The sequence below is a fragment of the Falco biarmicus genome, chromosome 2 (genome assembly GCF_023638135.1).
Source record: "Falco biarmicus isolate bFalBia1 chromosome 2, bFalBia1.pri, whole genome shotgun sequence".
In the NCBI taxonomy this organism is placed as follows: Eukaryota; Metazoa; Chordata; class Aves; order Falconiformes; family Falconidae; genus Falco; species Falco biarmicus.
This window is the reverse complement of record NC_079289.1, coordinates 102,869,534-102,884,961: the sequence shown is the minus strand read 5'-3', so window position 1 is coordinate 102,884,961 and position 15,428 is coordinate 102,869,534. Positions and strand designations below refer to the sequence as shown.

The window sequence follows — 15,428 nt, the reverse complement described above, 5'->3', positions numbered from 1 at the left end:
AGCCTTCCAACTACGAACTAGGGATGACGCTCCTAACCCTTGTGACCTTTGTGAAACTAAACCTGTCTCTCCAAAGTGCTCCGGTAAGGTTAGAGAAACTTCTAAGAGGAAAATTAAAACTTCAGGCAGGATCTGAGTGGTGAGCATTAACTAAGGCTGTGGGAGAGGCCGAGCCAGGAGGTCAGAAGAAAACACCGAAGAGCTCATTCAGGCACACACAGCGAGACAGGGCAGGCAGATGGGGCTGCCCTGCAACTGCAGCCTCCCTGATGCCCCTTGCACAGGAAGGGACCCACAGTCAGGAGGCCACCTCAGCTTCCCCCTTTCATAATTTCTGGGCTCTTTTTAACCTTACTAATACTCTTTGAAGATGACTTTTTGTGGCTAACTCATTTTAAATAAAGCACTGCAGAAAAAGCAGGAAGATGCTGCTTTTAATCCCTGGCACACTCATATAGCCTGGACAGTTACAGAAAACTTAGACCAACTAGCATTAGTCATTAAAGCAGAAAACTGATTTATCTTTTCAAGCTTCTAAACATTTAACAAAAAAACCCCAGAAACAGTATTTACTACAATTGGTAACAATTTTAACTACAATTTTTAATAGATAGCTATGAAGATGACTTTCACATATCAGTGAACACTTCCTGTAAGCTGTTCCTATAGTGTATACACCACCTGTTCTCGTCTCCTTTGTCCATTGTAAAGAAACAAATTAACCCCTCATTTTCATTGCTTACTTATAAAGAATTCTTCTACTGCTTTAGGAGTATATCTGCAGAGCTATGTGTTCAAGATCTCAAGAAGTTTTTTGTGTTGTGACTTGTTCCACAAATCCTTTTCTTATTAAAACCTTACTGCAGTCACCAAACAAGTAAAACATACATACACCCTAAAAATGCACAGAAATACGTAAGTTCAGATTTATTTCTTCTGGGTTTACTATACAAAAATAAGATGTTTTATATTTACTCTTAGTCATACATAAAGACACATTCTGGTCACCACCAGAATGCTGATTTTGCTTTATCTTTTCACTTCAAGGTTTCCATGCCTTCAGCTATGATTTGGCTAAACCAACAGCTGAACGAATGTTTGGCTCAAGTGAGGAGGTGGAAGCCTCCCGAAACAGGTTCCTGACTGCCTGAGGAAGTTTCCATGCTGCTGGTAGGCGATCTCATTCAGGATTTCTCTGCCCACTCCCCACCTCTTCCTCCAACTGATGATATTTTGCCCCCATGACCCACGCCAAAGGCCACTTTAACAGTTTACACAGTCCTCCTCTGCAAAAAAAGTACTTGGAAAGACACAGTTATAAACCATGAGGTAATACAGCTGCTCAGAATTATAATAAAAAGATAAACTCCTTACTGTTTGTACAAACAATTAGTAACCCAACCAATGCTTAACAGCCACTTTATTACAGAAGCTGACCATAAAATTTGGCCCAGCAGAGTTCAGGTATAACAGAAAACCATGTCTATTTAACAGAGCAGGTCAAGGCATGCTCCTAATTACACTGCTGCGCAGAACTGCATTTAAGAAAACACCTCAAGAACTGAGGCTCTAAAAGGTTGCTGCACTCAGCTCAGTCATGAGGATGCAGAAACAGGAGAAAACTCTTGACTGCTGGCACAATGCCGAAGAGCTGCCTGTGTGCAGCCAAGTGTGGTTTTGGACCTGGGCAGGGAGCACCTGCCAAGACTTTGCTGCAGTGGAAGGAAGCCAGTGTGTTAGGACACCTCATTATCCCTACAGCGCTTGCAGTTTTGCAAAAAAAAAAAAAAAAAAAAAAATGTGCCCAGCCTGTGAAGGCAGGGCTTTCTCATCCTTCCGCTAGCACTATACCAAAAATACCACTAGTAGGCAGGAAAGTTGTCTGTGAGGGAGCGAAGAAGGGAGATGAAACATTTCTTCCAATGAACAGTTGTGCCTTTCATTGTGCATAGCATTTCTCTACCTGTGGTCTCCCCACTAAGCCATTCAGATTGTCAGTATTTTTGGAGATACTTTCCTTCCTGTCAGCTAGCACTGTCAGAAAAACTAGACATGTAGTTGCGTAGGCTGAAACTAAGTGCATTTTTTTTTTTTATTTTAGGAAAAGTGTGTGGTATGAGGCTTGTCTGCATCACTCACGTGGCTGAGCAGAGACTGAGGCAAGCTGGAGGTGGATAGCTAAACTAACAAGGACAGGAAAACCCCATGATAATTACTTAATGTCATGCTGTTGATTAGGTGCCGCATGGAAAAGCCAGTGGAAAGTGCTTCCAAAGTATTCATAAGAGAAGCTTTGCCATTGCAGTCAAAGACGGGCACTAGACAGTGAGCTGAGAGGGGGGGAAAAAGCAAAAAGCAAGTACTGCCATGTAGAAGTAAACAGGCATTTCACATACTTGTGTGAAAAAAACTACAGTAAAAATTGCAAGTAAACTACCAGATGAATCAAAAGAACTGTCAATTACATAGATCTCTATTTAAATGATTAATTCCAGGCATAACCTTGGTGTTTTCTTTGGTATAATTGGCTAGGCATACATTTCAAAACTTGAGTATGCCTTTTCTTCTGACATCAACAAGTGGTTAAGTTTACAAGCTTTTAGAGTAATAAAGCATGACAAGTTAATAAATATTTTCAAAGATGTTTTTGTTAAAAGCAGAAACAGAAGCCAACTTTTCACTACATAACCAAACAGCAAAATATACTTGTTATATAAACCTAATCCACTTGTTTATGAATAAACGATTGCAAGTAATCACGTTTTGATTGACAGAGGCTACATACATCATAATATTCTAATACATCTGGATCCTTCAAACACTGTCTGAATACAGTGCTTAGCAGCATACATTAACAACATAATGAAACACAGTCACATGTGAATACGCCAGCAAGCGCTTTGCACAGCGCAGTTAATCAATGCCTTCCCCTTTACCCAACCTCGTAGTTGTTTCGTCTGCCATGCCCATGTATCGATTCACAAACTTCTGCATAGTTTAGCTTCTACTCTCTCTCCAGGGCTACGGTGCACAATGAGCAGCTAGGCTGGGATGTATTTCACCAACAGTAAATGAAATGTCATCCACTTAGAAAAGTATATCCATACATTTATCCAAGCTATTCAAACAATCATGGCACTGGGACAAGGATGTCCTGCTCCTGCTGCCAGCTGGGAACACAGAGTGAACTACCTCATTTCACAACCCACGCTGCACAAATTCGCCAGCTGCTTTTTTCTCAGGCAAGAAGTGAAGAGAAGAAAAAGCAAACCAGAACTGCTTATTGCCCACAGTGCCCCAATACAGGCAGAAATCCTGCCCTCCTGCTGTAGCCCGTTGCAGACCTCCCTCCAACATTAACAAGGCCAGGCTTGCAGCCAGGGTATTTTTCAAGAACAGTTTTCAAAGAACAAAGTGGAAATCACGGGCTCCTTTGCACTGCCTGACCAAATCCTGCAGCCGTGCCCCACAGCAAGCTTACTGTTACCATTTTGGAGGGCTCAGCCTCAAAAGCACCTGCTTTGTCCATGCTGCAGGTGTGGGGATGCCAGCACACACACACGCCATGCAACACCAAGGAAGCAATTCAGACCACTGTTCCACCAGCACATCTCATGGCTCATCATCCTTGCCTGAGCACTGACACACATATGTGGCTCTTTGTCAAGCAGTACATACCTCACTCAAATATCGTAATTTAACCCTTTGATCTCTGTATTACTAAAAAAACCCCAAAACCAACCACCCTCAAATCCAGGATTTTTTTTTTTCCCCGCCTTGAAGACGGCAGTCTGGCACCATCATTCAAGAGACCTAAATACCCATCTAGAGTCCTATTTCTATCATAACATGGCTAACAGAGCATCTGGCCATAAGAAGTACACACTGGAAGATACAGTTTTCTAGAGGAAGGAAGATAAGGATAGTTTTATGGCAAATGCCATCAGTGCGTTCAGAAAGGTAACTGAAGTTTACTCAACAATTTTCTTTTCGCAAGAATTTTCCCCTCTTCAATGAACTCAAACTGTACAGTAATCCCCTGCGTCCCTGGAAGCATGTAACAAATAAATCAGTAAATCAGACTTATTGCACAAGAACATCTCAAAGCTTGCAGTTTTAAGAACACTGCAAAGCCCTGCACACAAACACAAAAGTAGATTTTTAAAATAAACCAAACCAGTAATACTGTTGTTCTTTGGGTTCAATTAGAACATTTTTAGGGGCATATTTATGTGGTCACTGCAAAGACACATGGCAGACTCAAATAAGGGGTTTTCATTTTGCCTTATTTAAATTACTGCTTTTATGTTTTAGTTGCATCCACTTAAAATACAAAGCTGTGTAATCTAATAAATCCGATCAACAATTCGAAAGTATACTGCTACAAATAGCTGCAGTAACTACCATCATGCACAAGTCTCAAAGAGAAAAAACTCATGGAGCAGCCAAGCGCTGCAGTGATACGCTCTCTACATGTCTCAGAGTGCCTCAGCTGAAGACTGCGACGCAAATGGACTGTGAAGATGATCTGGCCTGAAAGCGGACACATTTCTGTCACTCACTGTTTCTCACCTCTGTGGAAAATAAATGTCAAGATGGAAGAAACTGTAAGCTGATTCAAGATACTGAAAATGATTTTCACAGCAAAGCGGAATTTGTAAGATTCAACCCTGCAATGAGCTGCCCACTACCAAAGTTTCTTTTGGCACCTTAATCCTTACCAGAGTCAACGGATTTAATGTTGATCTATATCAAGGGCCTATACTTAACAAAAATTACTAAGAAATGAGCAGTGCCAGTATCCAGTTCCTGAAATTGCCCACTAGCAGCTACCACACCAAAGGTAGCTGGGGCACATGCAGAACTGACAGGCAAAATCCCAAGTTTACAAAAAATTATCTTTTAACATTGAAGAAGTATTAGCAGGAGAGAAAGAAAAAACAGCTCTCAGGACTCCTTAACTCTGTAAAAAACAAGATTTAGGAAAAAAGTTCCAAGACAGACATAGCACTGCTTATGGTGATAATTAATGAAATCAGTATCCTCATACTGAGCTGTTTGTGCAGGCTACAAGATTAGTTAAAACACACATACAAAAAAAAAAGAAAGGGGGGGGGGGGGGGGGGCAAAACAAACAACCCAAAACCAAAGCACCCAACAAAAATAACAATATTGCATAAAATTATTAAAAAATATAATCTTTCAAAGCTAAGAGACATTGACAGACTGAATTCAATCAACTCCCTGCCTCCAGCCTACCCCTTTGATGTACAAGGCAGCAAGAATATTCAAGGTATCTGACCACAACTTTTCGAAAACACAAAAATCAAAGTACTAAATTAAGAGTAACTGTCCAACAGGAAAAATAAATGAACAGTCTTCATTAAAAACCCCAAACAACACTTTTTTCCCCCCCTTCAAGACCTCTGCTCTTTCCAGAGGATCTGTTAATTTCATGACCAGCTTCACCACTATGAAGGCAGCAAGCCAACAGGAGAGGACAACATGGGCTGCTAGCAACAGAAGAACACCTGCTGCTGCACACTAAGCAAGCCCAGCTTCCCACAATGGGCTGTACCCCTAACCTCACATGTGGGAACATGACCCACTCCCCTCCAGCCTTCTCCTCTAACGCTTCTTTACCACATGCAAGAAAGTCTTACTTTAACCATACACAACAAACAGAGGGCTGGTTGATGGAGAAGAGACAGATACTGGCCACGGTCACTGTTTTTCCTCTGGTGGCCACTCTTCTCCCAGTAAACTCTTGGGAAGATCAGTATCTAAGGCTTTTGTTTCTGTTAGTTTTATTCTAGTAAGGGTCAAAAGATGAATGGCAGCATAGAAGGATGTCAAACACACACAAGGCAGACACAACTGCGTAAACTCAATTACAAGGAAATAGTGTATGAGGGGATTTTAAAACAGAAAATAGGAGCTAAGGGGCAAGGCATTAATGGGCATGAGGTGCTTAAATGTCTAAAATTTTTGCCTGCAGCAAGCAAAGCCTACTTTGCTACCTAAAGATAGCAGACCTTAACCTCCCAATAATTTTTCATTCAAAACTAACTCTGGAAAGACACCTTAGAAGTCCAAGTTCAGTTCCTCACTCCTGCCGGGAACTGAATATAGTCCTGTTCACAAATTTATGAACTTCCTTCTAAATTATTAGACTTACTCCTTTTATCAGAAGACTGTTGGAGCTCCTTATTCTTGCAGAAACCTCCTTATAATTTCCAGATTAAATTTATTCATGGCCAATTTATATTCATTTGCTCTTGTGATGACATTGGCTTTTATCTTAAATTAGGTTGTAAGTTCTCCAGGGCACTGACCGAATCTGCATAAGCACAGAGAATCCGGAGCATAATAGTTCCATGATCATAATTCAGAGCTTTGCTTATGATGACAATACAATAAATAATTAGTTTTTATAGTTCCACTAGTCTGACCTTCTTCAACCACATCTCTAATCAGTTCAAGTGCACTTGCACAGAATCTGATCAAATCTATCACGATGACGCTAGATGAGATTGCAGTTCTGCCTCACCTCTAACAAGTTGCTTATCTGGCTCTACTAGTACAATGATACTACAAGTTGATGTTTTTATCTTCTCTATGGAAAACTAAAGAAAACACAGCGGCAAATGGGGAGAAGAGTGCATTCCTTTTATAGCCTTAGAACTTTTGGAGGAAGTGACCAGCTCCAGTCATGCAGAAGTCTGGAAAACACACAAAAAACAGCAGGTTCCTTCCTGCAGTCAGGATTTGTATTACTAGAGGCAGGTCCATCTCTCTACAGAAAGTCTTGAATTTGGGTTCTCCTTTAACATTTTTGGCTCAGAACAAACTAGTCATTCTTACCTATGGTAGCACTGACTGATACATTGCAGGTCTGGAAATACCTATTTCATATCTGTACAAACATACATCAGATCTAGAAACCTCACTGAACAATAAAATTTCCCTGATACTCCTCAGCACAGATTTTGCTTATCTGCTGTTTTGGCATCTTTGACCATAGTGGTAGCATACTTGTTACTCTGCAGTCCTATTTTTGTTAAGCTGGCACACTCACTGCCTGGACATCAGGTAGAGCGTGCCATGTATTTTACCTATTCCACTGAACAGAAATTCTAGAAAGACTGTATTTTCTGGATTTATTTCATTACTTATTTCATGGAATAACTGGCTTGAGTTGCTTTCCACACATTTTAGCTGCCCTGGCTTAGTATAAAAGCAAGTTCAAACTCAGAACTCCAGCATTTGAACATGAAACTAGGCAGCTGATTTACCACAATTCAAATGGCAATAGTAAAGTAACATATTTAAATAGCTCTTGAAATAATCTCAAGAAAATGTTGTGCCTAGAACGTTAACGAAAAGGACAAATTAATACAATTCAGTTTTCTGAATGCTGACAGGAGTAAAGCTTAACAAAAAAAATAATTAAGGACTGAACCTCCCTTTTAAATTGGTGAATCGATTCAAAGCACCCAAGGACACAGGAAAGAATAGCAAGCAACTGCAACAAAAATAGTTGCAGAAAGAAACAACAGAATTTATAAAGTAGCTTTTGCTTGCTTTCAATAAAAACCAATTCTCTTGTCTTTCACAGTAAGAGACCAAGTGCTAGATATTACAAAAACAATGGGGGTAAAAAAAGAAGTATTTCTTGAGGGATGAGTAACTTATGAACAAAAAACCTTGTAAACTGGGCGCACATGTGCATGTCTATATGGAAGGAAAAAGAAAGAAGACGACAGATAATGACAAAAATGGGGGGAGTAAGCAGAAGTCTGGTTTTCAGTCACTCATGAAAATAGTATTGGGAAGAGCAGGAGTATTTTCTCTGTAGATAATACAGTTCCAAAGGACAGACCAATTAGACAAAACCCGCCTCAGAGAAGATGATAATACAGAGGTTTAAAAGTAATTTATGTAAATTCTCTATCTTTTTCATCAAGAGACTAAAAAAATCAAAGAGCAGGAAAAACCACACTGAAACTGTCACTTACCCAAACATCTGTAGGGAACCACAATGTGTGGGTGACCATTGCACTGCTTCCATCCCCTTTTGCACCAATTCTGGATTGTAACTGGCTGGTTGGCTTCGACAACATTGGTGATTTGTAATTCAGGGTAGACCTAGAGTTAAAAATATTAAAAAAAAACCGTCATCACAAGTATGCACTCTGGGTCATGCAATACTGTTACACATGTTTGTAACAGGGGTATCACAATAAAATACTCAAAACAAAAAAACACTCATTCTCCTATCTTCTCCCTCTTCTGAAGTGTAATGTATTAACTCTGTGGCATGAGTACATGCACTTACCTGGAAAGGTGGTGTGTTTGTTCATCATTAAAAACATGTGGCTGCCAGCTCACTGGCTGTAAAAATACAACTTGGCCAGTAATACTTGCTTAAGCTAAAGATCAGCTAAACAGGTGTTTCACTGTTGACCAAAATACCTGCTCCTCCATGTTTAGGCTTTCTTGCAAAAATCCATATATGGGATGTAATCTCCATACCTCTAAAATTAATACCATGGCTTTACGTTTATCTCAATCACTTTTAACAAACACCATTAATTCTTTCCCACTGCAGTGTGCATAGTGTTAACGGTCTGTTAAATCAGTTATTCATATTTAGGTTTACATCATCAGTATTTCCAACTTCCCTAAACTGCCGAGATCAAAATCCTATCCGTTCTTAATACTGCAATACACTTCCACACCCACAACCACACCACCAGCAACCTGGATGACTAATTTATTGGCAGGCCAAAACTTTGATCAAGCCACATACTTGGCTTTTTATCTCCCTCCCCACCCTTTTTTTTAACTTTACTATCAATAATAGCTCATCTGGCCTCTTTTGTCAAGGACAGGTCTTAACCACTGACCTCTTCTGCAGACCCACCACCCTAGTCACCTTCTGCACGTGCATTTCAGTTCACTGGGAGCCCACTGCTTTGCACGACGCTGCGGTTCATGCTGCATAAGGATTTCAGAGTATGCAAACTGCATTCCCTATGGATAAAACTTAATAGGAATATGTGCTCCTGGAGCACACCTAACAACTGGTTAGTCCATGCCACCAGGCTAGAGCTAACCAAAGCACAGCCTGTGAAGCACACCCAGTGTGGATGCTGAGCCCCTGCTGCTTCACTTCGCACTCGCAACCCTCACTGCACCACAGTAGCTGCTAACACAGCCTATGGATCTTGCTTTTGGTTTTTTGAATTGGCAATCTATGAGCCTTAACATCAGACTCACAAGGTACTAGTCTTCCTTAGCCTTTCTTCATGCAATCCTTAACAATTTCCAAGTAGGTCAGATCTGAGGATATATGTGGACTGAAAACTAGTCTACTCACACCTACCAGTGGAAAAGAAAATCAGAAATGGGAACAAGCCTGAGGAAAAAAAAGTAATTGGAGATGGTCCAAAAAACACCCTACGGAAAAGGAACATAATCCCAACTAAAGAGATCTGGGTTGAGACCGGGTGAATTTTGGCAGTCCAAAACTTATGTTTGGAAAAACACTTTAAGAACCTCGACAGCCCTGCCCCGAGGAAAAAGGATTTGTCTCAATCGCGCATCTCCCCCAAGCTCACAACATCCCAGTGGGCCAGGACATCCTGGCACTCCCCTGACCGAAGGTTTAAAATCTAACTATGGCAAAAATTAAACAAGCAGGCTATTTAACTGCAGCTTGAGTACAAATTTAAACTTCAGAAGACACCAACAACCAACAGCACAGCCTTTTCAGATTTGAGATCAGTAGTCTCCGAATGAATGTAGCCTGGGCCACAGGCGTGGTAAAACCAGAAAATAATCAAAGCATTATTGGAAACACTTGAGAAGAATTTCTTACCTTTCATTGAAAGACAGGAAGGGGCCAGTATAATTGTAAAATTGAACTATATTAACAGGTTAATGCACAAAACAAGGCCAGGTACAATAACAATGCCACGGAAATGACTACAGACAGAAACGCTACTTAACAATGTATTTTATGCTAAAGAGCCTGAACATCAACCTTGTCTTGTATTAAAAAACAGCATTTTTAAAATCAGATACCTCATGCTTTACATAAGCACTTCACAGAAGCCATCTGATATGTTTTTGCCAGCTTTGACAGCACCCTCAGCTCACTACAATGGATGGTTAAAGTGTGCGCAGAGGGCTTCAGATGCCACCGTCTGCATTAACCCAGCACACGATAAACAGTTCACTCCAAGAAAGTCCACAGAGTAGAAAACAAAACTCAAAGAGTGAGTTTCCTGCACTCAGAAGACTGTAGCTTTGCTTTGCTCTTTTTGTCAGGAGATGACCAGGGCTGATGGTCATCATCTGTATTACAAATACACCATCATTTTCACACTTCTCACAGAAACCAGCTCCAGAGGAATTTGCTGCTCCCCCTGCTCCAAAACCTGAACTCTAAACTAAAACAGCAAGGCTGCAAATTCAAGAAAAGCTCCCCTTTCCTCTTCAATCTCTATATTTTTCCCCTTGGGTCTCCTCCATTCCACCAAACAGGTCTGCACATGCTCATACTTTTGACTTGTCACAGCACTGCCAAAATGGATTAGGAGGTCACCGTGGCAGGAAATTTCACACCTCAACTGCAGTATAAATACTACACCACAGGGCACCACAGCACCCTCAAGAGCTAACAAGCAAGATGAAAGAGAAAGATTTTATTTTAACACTGCCTTCAGCATCGTCATGCTGCACTCTTCCAAGTTCATACATCCACAGACATCACATCTGAATAATTACAGCCCATGGTTACGTAATGCTGGATGCCATCACAAACCATGCACTTGATATATCACAGTGTCACCAACAGATTCTCATTGGGGACATTTTAACATTCCTCAGGGTTAAACGTCACTTGTCACATACAGAGGAAGTAAATGCCTTAAATGAAGACAACTAAAAAAAACTTCACAATGGCTGGGGCAGGAATGTTAAAAAAGGAAATTAAGAAAAAAAAAAACCCTGAAAGCAATTTATGCATCCACAGAAACATGTACCTAGCTTTACAGTGATAGAAAATAGGATTCTGATCTTTGAGAACAAAGACACATTTAGTTGTTTTCCCAAGGTGAATTTCTAATGCGTGAGAGTGCATTATTACGGTAGAACCTTAATGAATCCATAAGTTAGAAAAAAAAAAAAAAATTACTTTTTTCCTCTCTATTTCCCAAACCCACCATTTTAACTTCTGGTTAGTACAGTGGACCAAATTCTAAGTAGTTAACAGTATTTGTCAAAAGCACACAAGGACGAAGAAATACAAAGAAGCCTCTTCTCCTGTTTCTATGTCAATTGCTAAACTCTTAATTTCCTTTGACAGCTCACACAAAGCTCTGTCCACCCGTCACAAGAGAAACAGGCTTTGAATTTCATTATCAATAGGTTAATGCCAGCAACGTGTATGCACTGAGGAAAGTTCCCCTCACTAGACTTACATAAGGTATTTGCTCTGAATTGAAGTGGAACCTACTTAGTGGCACAGAAAACTGAGCCTCGTTATTTATTTATAGTGTCCCTAATGAGCCACTGCTCCTTCTAGGGAGTCAGAGCCAGCAGCTCTAGAAAGTTACAGAAGATCCAAGCTTTCAACTTTATTGTACTTGGCTGCAAAGCAATTCCTTTACTGTATTTTAAAAGAAATGGGGGAAGAAATGGAAGTCAGTGTAATCTAAAAATTTTAACTGGCAATCAAAAGTTACAGTTAGATCTTCATTTACTTCCATTTTCATTACTAAGTTTCCCTATATACTGACTTCAGAAGCAAAAATATAAAAAACCTCTACATCCAGGCTACTCAGAGTTTCATGTAATCATGCTTACATTCATGTTTACCACTACCAAGTCTGATAACATGTCGATTTAGGACTAAAATGCAGACGTGCTTAATAAAAGAAAGCATGTTTTGATCCATCTGCATACAAAGGTGTAGATGATACAGTGGTGACAGCGTTACAACAAGTTAGTCGGGTACGTGATACCTAACAGGAGATTAGGGATTTCTTTTTGAAACAAACCTGGGAAAAACAAAAAGATATATATGGCAGAGGCAAACGTTAAAGCAAAGCAGCAGCTGGGCCATCACCCACAGGCACCCCTCCCGCCCGCAGAAGGCAGGTCAGCCCAGAGGCCTCTCCACACAGCCAGTGCCGGCGGCTGTGTCCCCAGGCCTCTCCTGTGGGACAGGGGACTTCGGAAGGGCCAGCTGGGACAGCCGACCACAGGCACTGGCCAAGGCGAGTTCCCCGCGGCACAAGGGAGGCACGGCCCTCCCTGGAACGCCGGGGCCAGCGGTTCAGGAGGACTTGGGTAAGTTGGAAGGAGTCCAAAGGAGAGTCAAAGGGCAATGCCGAGATCACCTGTCCTGCGCAGGGGAAGCGCCCGACTCCAGGAATAGCCCATTTAGTACAGCCAAGCCTGGCTGCAGCTTACAACCACCTTCAGAAATTTAAAATTGATGAAGATCTTAATTTATCACCCAAAAAGCGAATGAGTGAGTTACCAAGCGTTGAGACTGAACAACAGTGACCCCAAAGCTGCTTCTCTAAGTAGCCTACCCACTATCAGAAGTGTCTCTTAAAACAGAAAACGCCTACCTAACACAGATACTCCTAGTCAGCCACCACAATGATACCTGGGAACATATCCTATGAATGACCTTAGCCACCTCTGATGATCACCCCGATCCATACAGAATCACAGATGGGCTGAGGTTGGAAGGGAGCTCCTGTTGCCCAGGATTGGGTCCAGAGCAGCTTCTGAATATCTCAGGGATGGAGACCTCTGGGTTACCTCTGCGAGCACTCAAATACCAACACTACATGCAACTGAAATACTCAAGAGAGATACTTTTTTTAAAAATCAATTCCTGATATATGATTATATAAATAGGTTTCTCCACCCAGTCATACATGCTCAGCAGAAGCAACCAAACTCTCTATCCTGGTGCTATCTTGAAGTAATATTTGAGCATAAACATATGAGAGTCGTCTCCAATACTAAAATATATTTAGATTCAAAAGTATAGTATTTCACCTCTTGATATTATTATGCTCCTCATCTTGTAAACTCTGACCATTCAGATTATTGCTTCTTTTAGCATATTTCCAAATAAAATTTTGAAAGCTTTATGTTAGATGACAATTAGGAGGTTAGTTGAGCTATTTCAATTTACTTCTGCATTTTTAATTACACAAGTAAAATAACAATAAAAATAGAAATAAGTATATGTAAATCTTAAGTACTGTCATAATGCATGCGGTACAGATTTAGTCTTACTTCTGCTTGAACTTAAAAGATCTTTTCCCGTGTATTCCAGAAGCAGAATCATCAAGAAAACAAGATTCAGTTTCAGAGTAACAAATGGTCTGAATTACTAATGGAGTATGATCCATCCACTGAAACCGTTACACGGACACACGCATGCATGCACTTGCACATACACACATGTACACACACCCCTTCTAAAATACAAGGTGGTGTTACACTTTAACATGAATTAATAAAAAAAAAGAGGAAAGAAAGGAAACAGTATCTTAGATCAAATAATGTAAAGCATAATCAGGAACTGGTGCCATCTTCATCAACAAGTTGGAATGGCAGAGAACTTGGGCAAGAAGCAAAAAAACCCATTTCTTTAAGTGCAAAATTGACATATAATGAAATTGCCATTTTTTATTTAAACACCTTAGCATTTTTCTCCAAAGTGCATCCCACATCAGTTTGAATACTGACTGTTCCAAACCAGAGATTTGTATTAGTTTAACTGCCACTGAACACTGTAGTAGTCTGAAGTACACATACTGTCTTATTATCGTTTCCCTCTATTCTTTGTCCTTAATTCTTCATTTTTTTGCTGTACCTACTCATGATATCTTGGCTTAAATTAGATCACACATTTGTTTTTTATGTCTTCCTTTTACCCTAAGGTTCAGCACCTGGCATGGCAAGACTTTGAAGCCAGCGTGAATTAAGTGTAATGCTCAACTCCACTTCCACAGTGAGAAAAGGCTGCTCAGTCTCCCCAAGAGCACACTGTCCAGTCTCTCTGCAATGTGCCACTGAAGAACTGGTGCTAATGCACCCCAGATCTGACAGGTATTTATGAGCTGGCATTCTGCTTGAAATCTGTCTCAGGTAGTCAGCGACAGCACCTGTATCACAAAATAAATGCAAGACTGACCATAGAAACACTAGAAAGGAATCTTCATACAGATAAATGAAAAACAAATTACTGCTATAAATAGAATAAAAATTAGGATGGTTTTAGTACTTCCATCTTTAGCAACTTGAATCATTTGAATGCTTTGATTTACTTACAAAAAGGGGAAGATAACTCAAACTAGGATACAGCTTGATTACATCTAGACAGTCTCTGCCCGCTCTCCTCCTCCACCTTCCCCCAAAAAAGGAAAAGAACCACCAAAGAAGTTGGTCTGTGGATATTTCCCTCCAATTGGACCATTCAACTTTGTACCTCAAATATTCTATACTTACAATATCAACGCTACTCTAACACTGAGAACAGTTTACTGAAATTATCAGACAATTTTCTTTTTAAAATTGTAAATCAAAGTCACAGGCGTATCATAGGTAACCATTTACCTCTGCGTTTGAAATGGACAAAGAAATGTTTTTATTATCTCAGTGAAGTAGTCTGCAACAGTTATCGCAAGCACAAAAGAATATACACATTTAATAAACAATGTTTAGGAAGACTGTGGTCTTACAACTGCTTGTGGAAAACATCCTTTGACAGCAAGTGTATCTGAAGGATGGCTAAATACTGCTTCAACTATGAAAAAAAGCCTTCACTTCCACATTAACAAAGTATACTTGAATCAAAACTATTTCTATTCCTTTCTATGTATCTTTAAATAAATAAAATCCTTTTGAGATTTTCTTAACAGAGTGCAGAAAGCAACCTACATGTTACGAACACGGAAAGAAACTAATGATCAGCTGCTTAGCAGTATTTTGCAGATGTTACTGATGAGGGGTAACAAACAGACACATTGCACTTATTTTCAAGCATTTGGCATGTCCACACAGAAGTATACAATAATTATTTCTGTGTATCCATGCACAGTATCTCTGCAGGCTTTCCAATCTATGACTTTGGAAGCAGCAACGCTGCAGACTCTCAGCTGTCCCAGATCAGCTGTACCAGTGGCATCACATGAGCAGCAATGACACAAGCATAACTTGTGCTTTTCAAATTCAAAAATTTGATAGCTAGTGAGGCTGGAGCCTTTGAAAACTTCAAAAGCCCTGAATTAAATGCACTGTTCTAAGCCTTGCAGTCTGTATCTGGAAAATAGCTATATGCAGATTCAAGTTTTCACTCATGTCTCATGTCAAAATATTCTAGTTTATTA

General features: G+C 40.3%; 1 protein-coding gene across 2 annotated transcripts in view; it reads right to left on the bottom strand.

Annotated features, from left to right (window-relative positions):
- The window catches only part of APP (amyloid beta precursor protein), a 229,353-nt gene that overhangs the window by 141,366 nt on the left and 72,559 nt on the right, over positions 1–15,428 (bottom strand). For both annotated transcript variants that reach the window (XM_056327035.1, XM_056327036.1), the window contains exon 3: positions 8,019–8,148. In XM_056327035.1, the coding sequence (XP_056183010.1) occupies positions 8,019–8,148 (130 nt within the window). The remainder of the gene's footprint in view (positions 1–8,018; positions 8,149–15,428) is intronic.